Source organism: Martes martes (genome assembly GCF_963455335.1).
Source record: "Martes martes genome assembly, chromosome: 5".
Lineage (NCBI taxonomy): Eukaryota > Metazoa > Chordata > Mammalia > Carnivora > Mustelidae > Martes > Martes martes.
Window position 1 is genome coordinate 160,230,180 of NC_137892.1, and position 21,539 is coordinate 160,251,718.

The window sequence follows — 21,539 nt, forward strand, 5'->3', positions numbered from 1 at the left end:
TTGCTATCAAGGTGGGTGTGAGCCTCGGTCACTTGATTTTGTTGAGGACATGTGAAACCCCTCTCCTAATAGAACTGTGCCTCCAGAAACGTCCTGCCCTCCACACCCTCACTCAGACTCGACGGGCTCATCACCTCCAAAAGCAAACAGCTTTTGGCTGAGTCTAGGGGTTTTACTGCCGGCCGGGCAGGCAGCCTGAGCGGGTCCCTATGATCTGGTCCCTCACCTGTCCCGTGATAGCAGGGGCAATGGAGCCTCACAGGGAGAGACTGGACTGGAGAGACGTGTGGTCACTCCAGGGGGCTCTCTGCCCTCCCCAGCCCTGAGAGGGCCCGTCTCTTCTATCCAGGCTTCTGGGGCAACACTTCTATTTTTCTGGCTCATCTGACAGATTTCAGTTAATATGCATTGATTTTTTTTAATCCGAAATTCTGTTTTGTTTTGGTTTGACATTTGGAATCACATCTCTAACTTCCCACATTTCTCTCTATCTCTGATTAAGAAATTTCTCAAAGGCAAGGGCTGCAGGCATCTCTGATCCGCATGGACGGAGCTGGGACTACATTCCCCCATTTAACCCAATAGCGTAGTGTTTGGAGCAACTCTGGAGGGCACGCTGAACAGGACACAGGAGGACACGAAGAATGTGATTTGCATGCACAGTGTGAAAGGACTAACTCCGAGATGTCCAAGTTAAAATAGGCTCAGATAATGACTCCTCTTTTAAAATCCATGCTTCAACTCAGAAAAGCTAAATGAAAAGATTTTAAAAGTAGCTTAGAAAAAAAGTACTTAAAAAGCTCCTGTAATTAAACATTTTGGAGCATAATCATAAGAACTGCGCCCACAAAGTACATTTCTTCAATGAATCATCTATCTTCCTGTGAAAGAAAATCAAGAACATCTTTTACTGAATGATTCTAATGCCATCTCTACATGGGGCTTGTTTTTAAGTAAATAAAAAAGCAAAGCACAATGGGAACCTCATCTCGACAGGATAGATGTTCTTTCTGTTTCGTTTCAAATTTTGCACAGCCTAGACTAAGTAACCTTTGTTATTTATATTTCTTTTCTCTCTTAAAAAAAATGGCTTTATTCATACAAACAACGGAGTATTTAATGAGTAGAACTGATGGGTTGAGAGATACTCATCCACCTGTGAAAGCAGCACCACAATCAAGACAACATATTTGTCACCTCCAAGTGTCCGCTTGCAACACCGCTTGCGGTACTGACACTCGACATGATACTTTCCCTCTTTTTTAAAAAAAGATTTTATTTACTTATTTGAGGGGGGAAGGGCAAAGGGAAAAGAAGAGAGAGGGGGAGAAGCAGACTCCTCGCTGAGCAGGGAGCCCGAAGTGGGGCTCGGGGTCCGACCCTGGGATCATGACCTGAGCTGAAATGAGATGCTTTACCCACCGAGCCACCCAGGCGTCCGGGCATGATACTCAGCCTCTTCACCACAGCTTCTGAGGGCTGCATTCAGTACTGCCACCTACAGAGGAGCTGAACTCACCTTGTAGAGCTCATCTCTAGAATGGATTCACTGTGTGTAACTGGGAAGTTGGTCCCTGGCAGAAAGCTTCAGTCCCTCTCCTTCCTGACACCTGTGCACGGTCTCTAGTAGCAAAGTTTCTCCATCTGTGGCTAGGGTGTTCCACGTGCTCACAGCAGTCTGAGACCTCCCCTACCTCTCCGGCCCTTCCTGGGGGGTCTCCCCATCCTGTCCATCAGCCCTGGGTTCCACCAAGATGATGCTCACATCCCCTACCTTGAACTAGCCTTTCTCTTGGGCGCCACACCACCGTCTGACTCCCGGACACCCGGACGCCTGGATGGCACAACATTCCTTTGTGCCCACCTGAGCGCCTCCTGCTTCTCGTCTTCCCAGATGCAAAACCTGTAGCCCGTGCGCGCGTGTGCGCAGGCGGGCGTTTGCTCACTCGCCTCTCCCTCACCGTCCTCGGGACCGGAAGTGCTGTGCCTTCTTCCTCCGCAGTGTCTCTCACAATCAGACTGACGTCTGTGCCCAGGAACTTCTCCCTCAGTGACACCTTCTCGTTCATAGCAGACAGAATTATTTCATTTAATTCCGTGGGAACCTAATGGTTTATGAGTCTTTTCATGAAGAAAATGTGACATCAATGAGGCTTCAATACATACAAAATACGTATATTCTATGTGTTCAGAAGCATTTTAAGTCAGTGTCTACAGTTCTTTCTAAGAGGCTACTAATGAACACTACATACAAGGAACTACCAAGAGACCAGGATCTCTCCACAATTCTGCTTTCCCTGTGTGGTCAGGCCAGCAACAGAGAAACATGCTCATGGTGTCCAGGCATTAGTATGTTTTATAGCGTTGATGGAGGTGAAAGGGGGGAAATGGAGACCTGACCTCCTGCAGGGCTCCTGGGTGAGCTGGCAGAGGGAAATGCTAAGCCCCTGGGCCCTGCAGCACTTTCTCCACCGGGAGCTCCCCGTGGTGCTGAACAGCAGGGGGGGGGGAGCCCCACAGAGCCCCAGAGCCCAGCACAGTAGCACTTCCTTCAAAACCCTCACTGCTGCTCCTACTCAGAACCCCTGATTGCTGCAGCAGACACTTTATCACTCATCAACTCTGGAAACCGACCCGTGAAGTGTGCTGTACCCATTTTACACAAGAAGAAACTGAGGCTCAAAGAAACTAAGGCAGTCACAGCCAGTAAGTGGTAACGCCAGACTTGGAGTCCGGGTGTTCCTGGCTCTCGTTCTAGCACATGTGCCTGGTTGCTGTCCCCAAACCACCGGGCTGACCCCTCAGGTCTCCTTCGCAGCTCTCTGGGAGACAGATCTTCACCCTCCCACTGATCATTGCAAGCCCACCGGCACTCACCCTCCCTCATCTCATTCCCCTCCCTTCCCGGTCAATACTCGCTGTACCCATAACTGTCTGTAACTGAGTGATGTGATGCATGTTACGTCTGCTCTTTGCCAGGCTGGACTGTGAGCTCCACGAGAGACCACAGTGTTTCCCTCCTCTCCTCCCTATGCCCTAACAGCACGGCCTAGAAGCGGCACCTACAGTGACAGATACAAGTTACTACACATAACTACTAGTTGAACTGAAGTGAGAAACAGCGAGAAGCAGAGAGATTTCCAAGAGCTCCTAAAATTTCAACAGTGGCCTTTATCTACAGAAATTCACCATTACTAAGTCGCTTTATTACTTGTGTGGAAAAAAAATACCAGCCAACCTAAGGATAAGGTTCATATCTAGCAGGCGTGGGCGCCCACACTCTCCATGTAATCGTGTTGGCCGTGAGCCCCTCGGGGTTAGGAGTGAGGCCGGAGCTTCTGCGGGCGCCATCCCCGCCGCTAACCACACACGCACAACCGCCTGTCCTAAAAATCTGAAAGAAACTTTAGCTGTTCCATTAGCAGCTGACACATTCTCCAAATACTCCAATGGCCTTTTTTTTTTTTTTTCCCCAACTGGAATCAGTTAGAAATCTTTATAGACTCTTAAGGAAAAGTTCTTCATTTAATTAATTAACAGCTTATCTGCAATGGGAGTGTTTCCAATGCTTGGAAATGAGTGTCCTTACACGTTCAACCGTCCCTGCTGGCCAGACTCCAGCTCTGCGGGCAATTCCAATGACACCATCTGACAAAGGGACAGGTTCTCACTCGGGGACACGTCTGGATAATGAGTGAAGGGCCATCCGGAACAGAAGGTGCCAGCTGAAGAAAGCCTAGGTTTTCCTCCAGTGGAGGGGAAAATGCAAAATGCTCTCACCGCAAAAGCATGCGTCGTCTCCCCCAAACCACTTTTAAATTGGTTGCCCTTAAACTGGTTGACTTGAGTATTAGCCAGATGCTGATAGCGATCCCCCAAGATCTCCAAGTGGCAGAGCCCGACTTTTGCCCAACATAACCTGCCAAAAACAGTGACCTCGCTGTGCAACTCTCTTGAGGCCTGAAATAAATACCCAAGGAGAGCCATAACCCACCCGGTTCTGGTCTGACCTCCGACACACACACAAGTGCATAGGGTTCCCAGGTAACCCAGCCCCCTCAAAAAGGTACTTGGTTAGCAGACAGGAGCATTCTCCGAGTAGCAATAAAATCATTAATTGGCATTTTGGGTGAAAGTGAATTCCCTACCATCAGATCATCCTATAAAGCAGTAAAAGAAGATTCCGGACCCATGCAGACCTCCCACAAGACAGACACCCAAGAGACCCTACCTGAAACCATTTGCTCCCGATAATCATGATACTGGAGTACACCTTTGTAGGACCCTACTCCTTCCCCATAGGGTCTAGGGACTCTGTGCTCTGCTCGCCCCACCACTGTGACACTCACAAGAAACCAGAGGCCACACCAGAGACCAGCAGATAGATACCCTCCCAATGATAAAGGCAAGTTTCCACTTTTAGTTCATAAGACAGCCCTGAGAGTCTGTGCTCATTCTTAAAGCCTGCAACATCCATCTGTCTCCTCCTTATCCGCGGTGACTCCGCACTTCCAACAAGCCAAGGAGTTAAGTAGCGATTATCCTGTCTAGATTCTGAGCTTCGTCTTCCTCAGAGATGCAGGCGGCAGGAAGCTCCCATGGCACTCAAAGCTCAGTCCCTTCAACGTGCCACACGGCGTCCGTGCACTCAGACTGTACCAGGTGCTTTCAGAGAAGACGTGCAGAAGGCAACGGGAGGAAGAGAGTGGCAGGATTTTGATCAGTCTATAATTGTTTTACTTAATGTCTGCACGCTATTAATGTCTGGCATGATATCACTGCCATCAACGTGGGTCAGCCGGAAAAACTGTTAGAAGATACAACCGGGTCACCCTCAGGAGAATGCATATTCCAAGGCCCAGATGCCTTCCTTTTAATCATTCCCATAATATTTTTTTCAATAGTGTGGTTTGTGCGGTTTTGGGTTGTTGTTTATTTTTTTTAGAACAGCCAGGAACCAACAAGAACAATAAATATTTGACTATAATAAGAACCACTTTATAGGATTTAAGGATTATGGCCACTAATCCTCCAAGTATTTATTCCAAGTAAATGTAATGATGTCACCTTTTAGTTATTTATTATAAATGAGCATAATCTTTGAACATTTGACTGGATTTTCATTCATTGTTACAGGCAGATCCCAGGGACCAAATCCCATCATCATTCAGTATTAAATTCCCTGCCATTGGTAGAGTGCTATGAGATGTTTTTTTAGATTTCAAAAATAGGATACTTCTCATTAAAACTAGTAACACTAACACACATTTGGGGAGCTCGGGGAAAGGAGGGTTGATTTTTCATGATGGTGAACATCACAACAGAGGCTGTGGGGTGAGGGAGCACGGGCGGGGGTGGAGGAGGCCCTCAGCTGCAAGGCAGGTAAGGGGGCTGGATTCTCCAAGCCAGCCAGCAAATGCAGGCGGAAGGCAGAGTTATATTCAGTACCCCTGATTTCCTTTTAATATTCAGATTTTACTGTAAAAGGTTAAAAAAAACCCAAAACCAGGAAAATCAGAGTTTTTAAAAGTACAACAAATAACAGGACAGCCACCCACAAATCCCCTTGTGCACGGAACATGATGCCGAATTAGCCTTGCATTCTAGACTTTCCCGTGTCTGATGTATCTCTAGGAAACACACCGACGCTGGGGAAGTCAGGGCTAAAATCTCCCTTTCACATCCTCTTTCCTCCTGCCCTAGGAAAAAACTAGGAAGCGAAGACGAGCAGGTCACCCTTTCTCATTCATGTTTTCCTCTAATGGTTGTGCTCCAAAGTGTTCAAAATCTAGACAAATACATTATCAGTATAATTTTGAAACCTCCTGTTTTACTCAACACTGTGCTCTTAAGATTTATCGGTGTTGACTTACGTAGATGTGTTTTGTTCATTTGACTCTTAGTTAACCTTCCATTCCGAGAAGACACTGTAATTGATTCACCCACTCCCTGCTCATCTGTCCACATGCCTTCTCGGGCGCACAAGCGAGACTGTCTCCTGTGTGTGCACAGGGCAGTCCCGGCAACGGAGATGGGTCCTCCCTTCACAGTTCTTCATCATCTTCCTTTCATATGGTGCTCCGGATTTTTTGTTGTCTGCTTTCCGCTTCCCATGGCTTATTTCATGGGTTCTCTATAACACTTATGAAGAGCTTTCCCTCTACATTTTTATGAAAACCCTAATCATGTGCCTTCAGATTTTAATCCACCTAGAATTCAGGTTTTTATCTGGAATGAAGTAGGCATCCGATTTTTTTCTGTAAGGTAATCAACTTCTTTCTTTTGTTCATTTATGACTGCATATACTCATTTTTCCACCTGCCGAACAGTCTACCCCAGCTGACCCCATGCTGACTCCCCTCTACCGCACAAGACAGGGTCTTGGGGAGCTCTCCCTCTGACACCTTGGTCTACTGACCCATGTCTGGGCTAAAAGGACAAAGTGAGACTTGATTATTTTTTTATTTTATAATATACTCCCATTTATTGCCCTCCTACAAGAAAATAAGTCTGTCTCTCTCACAGAAGGGAACGTCACTTCATTGTTTCACAACTTACAGAGTAACGCGTCTGTGTTTTTATGCCTCTTGGCATAAATAGTTCTTCAGCAATATCCCCAGTCAGGGGGTAGAAAGTAATAGGAGTGATATTTGCATAGCAAGAGCATTACAGAAAATACAGATGATGACCTAGGCATTTTGTGTGTGTATATCACGTTCAATGGAAAACATTCTTGCGGCACCTGGGTGGCTCAGTCAGTTAAGCCTCTGCCTTCGGCTCAGGTCATGATCTCAGGGTCCTGGGACAGAGCCCCACGTTGGACTCCCTGCTCAGCGGGGAGCCTGCTTCTCCCTCCCCTCCCTGCTCGTGCTTTCTCGGTTGCTAACTCTGTCTCAAATAAATAAATAAATAAAATCGTTTCAAAAATCGGAAAATACTCTTTTAAAAAACAGGATGAACAGAAATTGAATTTCAAATGATTCGGCAATTGATCTGCCCATCTTTTAAAAAGTTTAATAGGTAATCGATCTTTGCTCAAGGAATCATCTCCTCCTCAGACTTGATAAAAATGGAATGTTGGAATTTTCACTGGGATCCCACCGGAGCTACAGCGGGTGACTTGGGCAGGACTGGCAACTGAACATCAAGTCTTTGGGCCCATGAACAGACTCTGCCTCTCTCTACGTATTCTTTAATTTCTGTCAACAACGTTTCAGTTTTTTACGTAGAACAGTTATATGCATTTACTCAAATTTATTCCTAAGTATTTTATATTTTTAATGCTGTGGTGAATGGCATTTTTTTTTAAATTTTCTGATTGGGAGGTTCTAACATACAGGAATACAATGTATTTCTGCATCTCAACCTTGTAAACTGTAACCTCACTAAAGCCACTTACTAGCTCCAGTAGTGTTTTCAGGTTCCACAGGATTTTCATCAATATTCCATGCACACAGAATGCGGGCCACATGCGTAATATTAAGGTTTTTAGCAGTCACATTCGAAGTAGGTAATTTGATTTTAACAACACATATTCTTCGTATTTAGCCTCCTTTTCCCCAAATATTATCATTTTATCATGGAATGAGTTTTAAAAACTATTAATAAAACAGTTTACATTCTTGTTTTTATGCTTGGTGTTAAAAGTAAGTGTTTACACTTGGGAGCATCTTTCAACCTAAAATATGGAAGTGCTCATGTCCGCATGTGGCTTTAGTCTACCGTAAGGGACAGTGACACGTGTGCATGCACACCTGCACACACAGGCACCCAACATCTTATTTTCTAGTCTGCATGTCTTTTGTGGCTTCTTCTCGCTGTCTACACTAGCTAGGGTGTCTGTACAGTGTTGAGGAGACCCCATGGTGGGAGGGATCTACCCTGACCTTACTTGGGATAGTAGGGGGACGGTGTTGAGTCTTTCACGATCAGGAACCATGCTACACCTTTTCACAGTTGCCTTGAATCAGTTTGAGGTGGTTCTTTATATCCTAGACTGATGAGAGACACTCCACAAACAGGTGTCGAACTGTGGCGAATGCCCCTTCTGCATCTCCAGATATGAGAGTACCAATGATTACTGAAATCACGTTCATGTGACAAATCACACCACTGATTTTGTTAATGTTAAACCAACTTTGAATTCTTGAGATAAACTTCATTTGGTCATACTATATTTTACCTATAAAATATATGAATATATAATATTGTCTTTTCTTTTTCATGACTGTTTTGGTCTTACTTTTCTTTCCCCATAAGGTCTTTGGTTTGGGTATCAGAGTTATGGTGACTTCATGACATGAGATGGGCAATGTTCCCTCTTCTATTTTTGTGGAAGAATCGGTGTAGTATTGGGTTTATTTTATCCTAAAGTTTTGGTAAAAACTCACCAAGAGAGACATACGAACCTGAGTTTTCTTTGTGGGAAGACATATTCAAATTATTTGAATACTACATATTCAAATTATTTAGACACAAAGGGTGCCTCTGTCACTGGCACCTTGCTCTCCCCAGCCCTGCACCAAGAATCATTCCCCGGTATGGAGTGATACCTGGTATGGAGGGCCCCCTCCTTCCTGGAGGCTCTCGGACACTGTAGGTTCCTTCCACTGCGTGGGCTAACTGGTGCTTAGTGGAGACTTCACAGGACCACCCACAAGTCTCCAGAGCTTTCTCTCTCTCTCTCTCTCTCTCTTTCTCTCTGTGGCTCTCTCATCTCTCCTCTTTGGTTTCCTATCCTGAGAATTCCAGTGCATTTACCTCCCCAAACTCTGAACTCTGTTTCTTCAACTTCATGAAACCCCTGAGCTCTGCTTGGGTCCTGCCTCCCTGTGCTGGGGCTGGAGGTGTTTTTGAGGCAGGAAGCTGGGGCAATCACACACCCCCCGCTTTTATTTCACTTCCTATGACGGTCACTTCCCTGTAGTATCCCTTAGCCTGTGTCTCAAAACCATCATTTATTGTATTTGTCCCACTTTTCAGTTAAGGTAGGAGCGTAAGCTGGGTCTCTGTTACTTCATGGGTGTTCAGAACTGGGCATTCGAAATGCCATCCTCCTCTGAGTAGAATTATCACACGGATGATTTTACAAGTACGCTTATTAATCTCAGCTCTGAATTTATTAGACAGGAAAACTACTAAAACCAGCTTACGACAAAATAAATGCAACACAATCTGTACTCAGAGAGACTGGTATATATTAACAGAATAATAAGAACGAACGCTGCTCTTTAAAACAAAAGCTGAATTTGAACAACCGAATGAAAGCAGTCATCAATCATGTGTGGCAGAGCTAAAACATTTATTTGGCCAGAAGACTCCACCTTTGGCTTAGGACAGTTTTCTGTTCTGTTCTGGGTTTTGGTGTTTTTTTTCCCCCTGGGTTTTGGGGTCCCCCCCGCCCCAGCACTGACAAGCGACCCTTTCAAAATCTCTCCAAATTTCTCCCACCTTCTTTTCTCGCTGATTTCCTCTGAGGTGTGGACCACTCCCCACACCGGAAGGATGCCTGTGTCTCATCAGCGTCACCCCCTCCCCAAAGCAAAGCCGGGGGAGCAGGAAGAGCGCGCGGTCTCATGCCACCATCACCCGCCACCAACAGCGGCGTCTCTGAGCCTTCACAATGGAGACCACCTCGTAGCCCTCCCAGCCGCAGGTGCCAGCACACGCACCTGTGTGGACACACAGGACCCATGCCTACAGGGAACTGCAGTGGGTCTGACGCCCTGGAGAGACCGTCTTGAAATTCCTAACACACCTTGATCCAGGGGCCCCCGCATGTACATTTTGCACAGGGTCCATGTTTCATGCAGCAGCTGTGAGCATGGACGAGGTAATGTGTGTTTTACATCCACCATGAGCAAGTAGAAATAAGACCCACAGCTTCTCTCATCTCAGTTTCCTCGCACTTTGGATGGGTTGAATCGTGCGCTCATGCCAAAGAGAGAGAGAGAGAAGAAAAAAGGAGAAAAAAAAAAAAAAAAGCTATGTTGAAGTCCGAACCCCAGCGCCTCGGAATGTGGGCTTATGTGGAAACAGTGGAAACAGGGTCACTGCAGATCTAACTGGTGAAGCTGAGGCCACACGAGGGTGGGCTGGCCCCCAGGATGACCGGCGTCCTTACAGCAAAACAGCAGCATGAAGACAGACGGACTCGGGGGGAGCACGTGAGGACAGAGGCAGAGGCTGGCCATGTAACGGCAATCAGAGGGATGCCCACGACGGCCAGCCCACCACGAGACGCTGGGAAGATGTAAGGAAGGCCTCTCCTCTGATGTCAGAGCAAGTGTGGCCCTGCCCCACCTTGACTGCGGACCTGTGGCCTCTAGAACTGGAGGGCAAGACAGGTGTACTGTCTCAAGCCACTCAATCCGTGGTACCTGAGACAATGATATGGCACCAAACTCTGCAAATCCTCCCAAGCTGCACGTTCACCAGGGGCCAAAGTTAGCCCACCCTTCCTGGCGAATGTCTCCTCTCCTTAATGCTCTGGAGAGTTCCTGGGGAGACCCTTGCACGTGGGCCACAAGCTTTACAGCAGCCACAAGGAACCACGACTCCCAAGTGCGTTCTGGAGGGTGACAGCCAGTCCTGGCAGCTGTGGCTCTCATGGAGGGGAGGGCATCTGGGCAGACCCCAGGCACAGAGAGAAATGCCCCTATTTTATGGCGGTGAAGCTGAGACGCAGAAATGATTATAAACTCCATTCTGAGGCCATAACGTCTAAAAAGTAAATGATGTGAATCTCGGGGAATGTTTTATACTTGCTATCATCCCCAGCAGGGAACCCAAACCTTTGGACAGAAAAACCTAGAAGGAAGACTCCACTGGGCCAGAGCAGGGCTTGAACATACTAAATAGACCATCTTTAGGCAGAAATGGACCCCTCCTCCTCTCCCCGCCCCCCTCCTCCTCTCCCCGCCCCCCTCCTCCTCCCCCCGCCCCCTCCTCCTCCCCTCGTCCCCCTCCTCCCCTCCACCTCCCCCTTGCTCCTCAGCCAGCACATCATCAACCTTTCCCAGCGCGACTGGTCCCCTGCCCGCCCCTGTGTGTCCACCACCCTGGCTGCTGGGCTGGGGGTAGAAACAGGGGGAGCCACAAAGCCCCAGGCGGAGGGGGCTGGTGACCCAGCGGACAAGATACACAGTCCATCAGTACCTGGAGGACCTGAAAATACTTCAGTTTCAGTCCACTCTACAAATAAGAAAAGTACATTCAGAAGACACGCACACGCGCGCGCACGCGCACACACACACACGCACATTCATAAAGCACCGGAAATATAGAATGAAAGGAAAAATCTCATGCTAATGATGGAAAATATAGTATTCACCTGCTGGCCTCAATTGTTTGTTTCTCCCGAATCTAAAAGTTTACTGTAGAGTCTCCATGCAAACCTCTTACTTGGTCTGGGGGGTTTATACCTCGCTCCTCTCCCTGAGTCGGGTGAGGGTGGGATTCGTGGCTGCTGAGAAAAGGAAATCTGAAATACTGAACGCTCGGGAAGCTAAGTGAGGGGTTGCTAAGCAACTCTTAATAGCAAATAATTTAAACTCTGGATTTATTTTCTCCTGAGAACTTGCTGCTCTGGCCTGGGGTCCAGAATTCACTCCCCATCATGCTGGCAGCACCCCAGCAGGCACGCATGGGCCCGCACACGGCCCCCACCTGACACGGACAGGTTGCGTGACGCACGGGTCCCCGTGTTCCCCTGGATCTAACAACCACGTCCTACTCGATTACAAACACAAGGTAGCTGGCGTTCCATTACAAACACAACCTCTCACAAAGTCATTCGCAAACACTGAACGCGGCAAGCTCTCACACGGTCAACAGCCAAGGTGTCTCCATTTAAACCAAGTCAGTAACAGATGTTCTGGAAGTCCACAGAACATCCTTCCCGCCTCGTAAAATTCCAGCGCTTTCAAGAAAACATGACAAATTCCAGATCGCAGTCATGACTTCTCTCACCGTCACGACGACTTCTCCAGCTGGTGCTTCCAGACGCCCTGAGCTCTACACACAGCGCCCGCCTCCTCGTGACGGCGGCCACCCCCGACCCCGCCAACCGGGAGCACGAGAGCCATCCTACGCAGACTTCAAATAAGGTCACAGATGGAACCCAGAGCCTGTGCAGCTCAGGGGGAAACTGTACCAGGCTGGACGGGCCTCTGAGCCCGGAGCTGGCATCCTGGCAAATGCCTTCCCAAGGCCCTTGGAGTCTGAGGGTTTTTCATAAAGGGAGGAAAGGGCCTCTGTGCAGGTACATAGGGGCTAAGAATGGACCAGAAGAGAAAACCAGCAGAAAGAAGTACAATTACAAGGAATCTATAAGGAAGCAATGTTAACCTCAGCATAAAAGCAGTCATTAATTCCCAAACGATAATACTGGCTCATATACGTACATGGACGTTCACTTCTCGAGTCAAGGATGCCCCATTTCTCTTGTTGATTCCTCTGAGGAATGAGACACCTACGTCCTTCAACTGGGAGTATGTGCTGACAACTTGAAACAACGATACGATCAATTTTATGGCATCTCTAAGTACCGGCTTCCTCCCTATGAATGTTTTTCCAAATAACATTTAACCCCAAAAGGGGCTCAGACAGAACAATTCAGAATTTCCAAATATGTCCCTTCCTCATCACAATCATCCTGTCAACTGCCGAGGCAGGACAGGAAACACCCCACCTTCTCAATAGCAAGGAGCACAGAACCATGACGCACGGTGATCCTGGTGCCAGAATGCTACGTTCAGATTCTGTCTGTCTCCCTCGCTGTGTGACTTTGGGCAGGATGCTTAACCTCTCTGGGTGTTCATATTCTCACCTGCAAATTGCAAGCAATAATGGTACTTACTTCATAGGGTGGTAGAGATCAAATAAGTTACGGATAAAGCCACTGACTGCTGCCCAGCACAGGGAAGAAGTATTTTCTATCACTACGAAGGTGGAGGAGGCGAGCAGACAGGCAGGGGATGTGTATGTGCGTTCAGTATCTGCACAACTCTCTGCCCTGTGACCCACACACAGGTGACCCTGGCTGCTCGCTGGGAACGGAGCCCCGAACAAACATGTTTCCAAGACCGCTCGGTCTATAAAACGTACACCGATGTGGTGCGAGTGGAGGAGATATTCCAGAAATGCAGAAATGAGAAGGGTGGTGCGTGCTTCATTTTCAGACAAGAGTCTAATTAAGATGCCCATCTTCAGGACCCAGGTCTATGCTCCTCAGAGAAAAGCACAGGAGGAGAAAGAGAGGAGGAGGCAGAGAGATCGTTCTGCAAACCCCGGCAGAACGGTCTATTCGGGCACGGACAGGGCTCTGGCTGGGGACGGGCAGAGAGGGTTGCGGTAAGTTCCCAGTGCACGGCACAGCCTGGGTGATGGTCCCCTCACTCCGGCTGGGAACTAACTGTAGGGAGAAGACAGAAATGCCACCTCCGCGCACAAGCGCCAGAAATGTGCAGGATCTCAAAATAACTACACTTCAGGCTGGGTCCAGCTGCGATGTGCTTCCTTAAAATTCCCATTTTGTCAGTACATCCTCTGCCATTAAAACAACAACAACACATCATTAGAAAAACCCTCATCTTTTGCTGCTGTAAGGAGATAATTATAGGCATTACATTTTCATTCTTCTCAGGTGTGTCCTTTTTCATAGTGAGTGTACAATCCCCCCGAGAAGCCTCACCGGTGCACAAAAGCTTAGAGATGGGAGCTCTGGGTCCTGAGGCACGATCTCCCCGAGCTGGATTTCTCTTTCCGTTCACATGCTACTGGGTCTTCCGATGGTAAAGAAATTCTTGAGCATCATTACAAGGGCCTGCGGTGGAGGAAAAACAAACCAATTCTCGCAGCCTACGAGAAGCCGTTCTTTCTGTTCATTTGTCCTGCTTTCAGTAAAAATAAAAAAAAAGAATAGATGTTTGCACACTGATGTCCTACTTTTGTAAGCAAACACGCGGGCACACGCTGAATGTCTGGTGTCCTTTTAAGTAACGCGACCAAGGAGCGGTCTTCTTCCTGGAGCAAATTACTAGCCTTTCAAGTTGGTGGCAATTTAACAAATCTATACAATGACTTCAGCATGGTCCCTGTGCCAAGGGCTGCAATGGGGCTGTCAGGAATGGAAGCGCTCATTTAACTCTATTCAGTGAGCTGTTGGAATGAGCGGGGCAGGAAGCGGGAGACAAATGCAAATGCGACTCAGCTGTCTTGTCCCCACTTGGCCAAGCCGGCATCTGTCTGCCTAGGAGCCAGCCATGTGGGGGACCGCGCTCCTGCTACCTTCTCAATGATATTCTCATCCAGGAGGGAGGCTCCTAAGCCAGGGCTGTCAGAGGAGGTGAAATGCATTCATTCCTGCCAGAAATTCGTTACATAAAACATCTAAAAGCTTGGGTTTCACCTAGTAAACCAAAGCATTACGAAAACGCATCAGGCAAAACTTCTCGACGTCACTAATGCGGGAGCCCAAAAGAAGCACTTCCGTGATTCAGACGGGCAGAGGACAGAGGTGTTCCTAGCTAAGGCACGAATATTCGTCCGCGATGCTGTTTACACAGCCAAGCGATCGTCGGATTAACTTCTCTTCGTGTTCATGAGTGTGGGTTTGTTTCAACAGGATGTTCACACACTGGAATGTACCTAATTCCCGACACGCTGGGTTCAAGGGCATACATTTAATTCCATGGTGGATTTGCAGTTTCAGTGTCAGCTGACATCAAGGCATTTAGGGGACTCCAAGAAGGGAGGGCAGACACACGAGCACCAGGCCATGCAGGGCAGAGGTGGCTTCTTGCAATCCACAGAGGAAACAGTGTGTCTTCCCGTGAAATCAGAGCCATCATGAGTTGAGCTGTGTCCCTCAAAAAGGGTATTTTCAAGTCCTACCCTCCAGCCCTGTACCTGTGAGTATGATCATACTTGGAAACAGGGTCTCGGCAGTTGTCATCAGTTGAGGATGGGATCACCACGAGAAGCCCTAAATCCAGTATGATGGATGGGTGTCCTTACAAGAAGAGAAGGGACACGCAGACAAGAATGGAGTGTGACTGGAACGGTATGTCTACATGCCCCGGAACGCCAAGGACTGCCAGAAGCCACACGTGGTTGGAAGAGGCAGGAAGCGTCCTCCCCTCGAACCTGCAGAGGGAGAATGGCTTTGCCCATACCTCGATGTCAGACTTCCAGCCCTAAAGCCAGGAGACACTCTCTGTGAACCTCACTAAGCCTCCTCCTCTGGGGCTGACCTCTCAGAAGGCCCATGTCCCAGAGGCTCTGGCACAGGGACAGAGGGATCACAGCTACGCTATGAAACTGCACAGGCATGTGCTGAAGAGGGAGCGATACACCCCATACTCGAGGCTACTGGTTTCTTAAAAAAAAATAGAAGTGATCCCACTTCGCCTAACAGAACGGAGAAAACAAATATCTTATATAAGCCTCCACGAACATTCAGTTCAACACACTCCAGTATTTTTAAACCACTCAGGAAAACAAGAAACAGCAACAGCTCTGCCCTTCTCGCCTACATCTCAGCAATGGGAAAGCCGGAGCCCGGCAAAGGGCGTGCTGGCAAACCAGCCCGGGCCAGCAGTGCGTGCAGGGGTCTTCATCTAAGACACAGCAAAGCAGCCAGAGCCACAGACCCAGCGATGTACCGCCGACTTCACTCGGAGTTGCTGGAACCATCAAGAACATACCGTCTTTCAGTCCTTTTCATCCAGGAGGCAGCTGTGTGGGACAAACGTCCATGGGCGGGTGGCCAGCGGCACAGGGTGGAAGGGGACATGGAGAGGGGCCTGACCGGGTAGAAGACAAAGTCAAAGAAGGTGGGCAGGGAGACTCGTGCCCCGTTGGGGCTGGAGGGCACACCGCCCCAGGCCTCCTCTCTTCCCTTCTGCGGGATTCCCCACACCTCCGTCCACACAGCGCCACGGACCCTCCTGGGCGCCCACCACCCTTCTGCCCACCCGGGCCTCCTCAGGCCAGATGCTGCCGAATCAGTCCTCGTGCCTGATCAAGACCGACAACCCGTGGCACGACTCCTCCTCCTCAGGTTGGCTAAAAGGCATCACTGAGGCACGACACTGGACCACGCCAGGGTGTCTCAGGCCTGGCGCCCTTGACATGGGGCTGGAGGACGACTTCTGGCGGGAGCTGCCCTGCTCTCTGCAGCAGGACGTCCAGCAACCGCCCTGGCTTCTCCCCACTGATGACAGGAGGATGGCCCCAGCAGGTAGGACGATCAGGTTTGTTTCTAGACATGGGCTACCGTCCCATCTAGACGTGACATGGTTCCCAGCAGGGGAGCCCTGTGTCCCGGGAGGGAGGCCTCTGGCGTCGGGTAAGGTGCTCCCCAGTGTGCCAGCCGCTCGGCTGTGAGCAAGGTCCTTGTCACCCCGTGCCTTTGTTTCTTGTAAAGCAGGGGTGTGACAGTGCCCCCCTCAGGGAGCCACGTGGGGATCAGTGAGGGTCTGGCAGGAAGGGCACACAGGGCAGGGTCTGGGCCCGTCCTCACAACGTCCGTGCGAGCCGGGAATATTCTGAGCTCGACCCTGGAGATGTTGATGACAAGTTTCTATGTTCGGATCATCTGGGCAGATGAGCGCACTTCTCACCCCGAGAGAGGCTCGCCCTTTGCCCCAGGCTCCAGCATCTCTCCAGCCCCGGAAGGTCTCTGTGGCCCGCGGGCTTGGGCCAGCAGAGTCCACACGTGATCCGGGCAGGGGCGTCCTCCGGGCCACGCAGGGTCAGCGATGTCTCTAGGGGTGAGGCAGGCTAGAACTCTCGGACGCAGCGCCAGGCAGGAAGCTGAAGTACGCCCTGCCGGCTGCAGGAGACCGAGCCCCAGCGAAACCCCCGGACACAGAGGCTTGGCCCGGATGCCCCAGTCGGTGATACTCAGTGTCTCGTGGGACACTGAGCCACCGAGGGCAGTGCCGTCCATGACTCCGCAGGCAGAGGACACGAAGCTCCAGACGTGGTAGTTTTCCTGGATGCTTCCCTTGGCTGATGTCGGTCTGTCCTCGTTCCTTGCCACGAACCACAACCGTGACAGCCTGCCCTGAGTTCTGGGAGTCCCTCCAACAAGTCAGCAAACCCCAGGGCAGCGGGGGCCAGCCGGGAGTGGCCCCGTGGGGACCGTGCCTTCTGTCTATGCAGGCTCACTCCCGCACCTCCTCGAGGCAGGACGGTGAACTCAGCCCTGCCCCTGGGAGCCCTCCCTGGAGCACTCCTCCTCCAGCACAGTGAACCTTCCGCCGTGCTCCTTGAAGGCTAGTGCTCCCTGAGGGGCCAACACCGTGGTGCTGGCATTGACAGAGGCAAGGCTTTGGGTAATGGGACCGAATCATTTCATTTTAAATCACTGCACTGAACGTTTGAGGCGGGATTTCAAACCCCAGAGAAGGCCTGGCCCGAGCGCCCCTCTTCTGGCAAGGCATGCGAGAGGGAGACACGTGACCAAGCCCCCAGCTTAGGCACAGCGGCCAAGAGAGGGCTGCGACCCCTGGGCCTGGCTGGGGCCTTTCCCGAGCTTGGACCAGACACGGCTGTGCTCCAGGCCGCGAGCTGGGCAATGCCGGCAGGGCCCAGGCTCCACACACAAGCTAGCTCTGCCCAGCACCCGGGAGGCACGAGGAAGGCAGCCAGAGCCCAGGGGCAGCCCAGGGGATTATGTGGGGAGGAGGAGGTGAGACCATCCCGACTCAGCAGGAGCCTGGAAACAAGAACAACCAAGCACACAAGAATAACCAACCCTGAGACATTTAACTCGCAAACGGCACCTGGGAGAGACCGATCACTGAGGAAACAGAGGTAAGATACTCTAAGAGACTTTTTTTTAAAAGCAGGTGGACAGTAGCAGTAAAACCAAATGAAGGTCAAAAAACCAAAAGGTAAAAGCAGAGCAAGGGGATCCAAAAACAAAAAAAGAAAAAAACCCAACAACAAATCTGGAGAACTGTAGCTGCACATTAATGGAAACAGGGAGCGAGCCCGCTCCTGGCAGAGCGCTCGAAGACAGGAAGGGCCGAGACAGGCACGGCCCTGCCCGCCCCAGACGCTTCCGTCCTAGAAGGGGGGGCGGTCACTCATCACACGTGCTACGGAACACCTGCGGCAGGGTGAGGGGTGTCGCCAGATGGGGGGCACCAGGAGGTCGGGGAAGGCTGCTCTGACAAGGTCTACAAGGCCACAAGGGAGCCACAGAACACGTGGGAGGAGAACCTTCCAAACCCGTCGGGGGTCCTTATCCTGACTGATTGGTTCTATTAAAATTGTAATAGTAAAAACAGAGGAAACATTGCGGGTGAAGTTACAGATGCTCCGGTTGGAAGCTACGATTCTGCATTACACGTCCGGGGGGATACAATTAGGAAATACAATGCATGCAAATGGAGTGAATCAAGGACTTGAGAGGGAGAAAAAAAATTCTCTTCAGTTCTCTTACGAGGGTAACAGTGTCTGTACAGAAGAACTGAGACCCTCGGATTGACGGGCAGAGCCTTCAGAATTCCCTGAGGTTGCTGAACACAGATTATCATAAAAAACAACAGTATTCCTATGCGTCAACATGGACCAAATAGAAAAGGTAATTAGAAAAAAAAATCCCTTTTATAAAACAACAAAAAGAAGGTTAGGTGTCTAAGAGCAAGTCCAACTCAAGAACTACTGGTTTCATGCAGGAAAAAAAGAGTGTTCAGACATAAAAGAAAACCATACTTATTAGAAAGACATACCACATCATTCCATGGAAAGGCTCAATACAACATGATAGCAAATCTCTGGGTGTTTTTTATAGTACCCTTTTATTATTTTCTAGACACTTCATATCATTCAAAGCAAAAACTAAGAAATCCTGTATTATTAACATATTATATAACTGTATATTATATTATACAATCATTAGAATTTATATTATAAATATATCACATATTATAAATGTATTACAATATATTATATATGTTATATAATATATTAATATAAAACTCCAGATCTCAACAGGAGTTTTCACTGAACATGATGAGCTGATTCTGTAATTCGTACGGAAAAGCACGCTCAGAGAATTCAGAACAAAAGGAAAACAGAAGAACAAACAGAGGATCCTTCCCTTGCAGATGATAAGGCCTCTCATAAAGTCACGCTGTTAAAGGAGGTGGCGTTGGTGCACACCTAGGCTACTGGGTGGGTCCCGCCGTTGGCCGGCGCCCCGTTTCTGTCCCATGTGTGCGTGAGGCCAGAGCACGGCGTGCGGACAGAGGGGAGGTGGGGCCGGGAAGCAGCCGGGAGCCTGGGGTGCACACCCAGCCCTGCCAGGGCCCTGAAGGGAACAGTGATGGGGACACTGGTCCGGGAGCCTCCCTGACCAGGGAAGCCTCTTCAGGTAACAGCAGAAAGGGACAGCGGCACCACCATCTCTTCCGTCCACAGCAGTGTCCTTCAGAGCCAGAGAGACCAAGCGGAGTTGACTTAGTCCAAGCCTCTCCCTTTGCAAGAGAAACTGAGGCCAAAACGGGATGATGGCTTGGCTGAGGCCATGAGGCAGAACCCTGTCACGCTTCCTAACAGAACCTGCTGGAAACCTCAGCCGGGGCTCCCTCCAACGACGGCAGCGTGGCGATGCTCTCCCCCTGGCCTGGTATTTGAGCCCTTCTGTCCGCTGCCCTCTTGAATCTCTCCCATCCTCTGGCCTCTACAGGAATTCTCCCTACTGCTCTTGGTCTCCTAAGGCTTTCTCCTCTACCCACTTCGGGCCCCTGTTCCTTTCCTACTCACCGCTCCCTCTGATGTGCCCACCAACTCCGTGACAACCTGCTCAGTGCCCAATGCACTCTCTTCCTGGATGGCTACAGAACCCTGTGGCTTTGATTACGAGGTCGAAGCTGGCAGCTTATATACCACGCCTGCAGCCCAGCCCTGTCCTGGAGACAACCCAGGGCTTCCTCGGGCAGTCCAGAGCACACATTCACACGGCAGCACACAGTGGGGAGTCCTAAAGAGCTAACAGCCTCCAGGTGTAGCGATTTCCTAAGCCAAGAACCTCCCAGGGTCAACATGAAGAACCATGGGTTTCTAGTAGGAGCACGAAACCATCCTACTGATATGACAAAATCAGGTTGATATAAAATCAGTGTCAGAGAAGTCTGTGTGTAAGGAGGAAGATCTAGTAATGGACAAAGAGTCCAAGGCCAAAACCAGTGTCTGAGAGTGACAGGTACGGCTCCGATCCCAGAGGGATCCTGGAATAAGAGAGAACTCAGAAACCAAGGGACCATGCAGCCAAGTGCAGCATGCGGAGTACGCCCGGACGCGGCCATCTCAACCACGTGACAAGGTGAGACCCAGGCCCGCACCCTGGCTGCTGGCAGGTCTGAGGAGTCCGAGCGGGTGTTGAGTGACTTCAGCCATGAAGCCACACTAATGTGGGCTAATCCGAAAGACCTTCTTCTCAGCCACAGGTCTCCTGTTTCCAGTTTAGGATCGGGTTTGCAGAACCAAGCATGTCATCCATCGAAGCACATAAAGGAAACACAAAAAGCATTTTAACACCGTACCTGGTCCCAGGGAGAGACGGTGCCTCCAAAGCACATGAACAGGTACCCCATGGCCACGAGGCACAGCCATATCACCAAGGAGAAAAGGCGGAGAAGCTTCTTAAACACGGACTCGATGCAGACGAGGATGAATATCGCGAAGAAAATCGCCAGGGCTGTCGGGACCGTTATTAAAAATGCCACGTGGTCTTCAACTTCCTAAGAGGAAGGAAATATTGCAAAGGCACAATTTAGCGACGCGTGTGACACCCACGGTTCATGTCCTCAAATGTCATCAACATGAATCAATGTCAAATAGATCGAGTTGTAAAAATTATTCCAGAAGCAGAAGGGTCTGAACGTCTGAAAATTTAAATTCCCCATTAAATCACTATGTTTCTCTATAGAAATAACCCAGTATCGTATATTTAAATTATGCAAAACAGCAACACCGTCAAATTTAGATTTTCCCTGATAAATGGAGAAATGGATTTTATTCAAAAGTGAATGAAAGAATATTTACTATCAGGGTAAAAATAAGACCAGCAACTTCACTGCCTGAATCAGAGGACCAGAAATGCCCTCGCCTTAGAAAATTAAGGCTTCCAAATGGGTTTGAAATGTTTTATTTAAAAATCTAAAAATGGTCTGAGTCTCCCAAGTGATGAGCTTTTATTTTAATGCATGGCAATTAATGTTTTAACGGGATCACAGGTTAAGAGAAAAGGGTCAGAAAGTACTAAGTGCAGGCACGCGAGAGCAGGAAACACTTGGAAGAATGTGCCGTTTTGCTGGTGGACCTCCCCACTTCTCCAGGGCTCCAGCGGCAAAAAGAAAACGAGCATGCAGCATTCGCCCCCGATGCATGTTCTGAGGTCCACTTTTGCACACTAAGGCTCCTTCTCCCTCTAGCCCTTTCCAGCCCCACACGCACAAGAGGAACACTATTTCCATTCTATGCAACGTCCGCTCAGCGTGGCAGACGTGGTGCTTCCCTGC

General features: G+C 49.4%; 1 protein-coding gene across 2 annotated transcripts in view; it reads right to left on the reverse strand.

Moving 5' to 3' along the window:
* ADCY2 (adenylate cyclase 2) overlaps positions 1-21,539 on the reverse strand; it is a gene marked incomplete at its 5' end in the record, with an annotated part of 400,073 nt that overhangs the window by 357,699 nt on the left and 20,835 nt on the right. For both annotated transcript variants that reach the window (XM_080803421.1, XM_080803420.1), the window contains one exon: positions 20,562-20,759. In XM_080803421.1, coding sequence (XP_080659547.1) covers positions 20,562-20,759 — 198 coding nt within the window. The remainder of the gene's footprint in view (positions 1-20,561; positions 20,760-21,539) is intronic.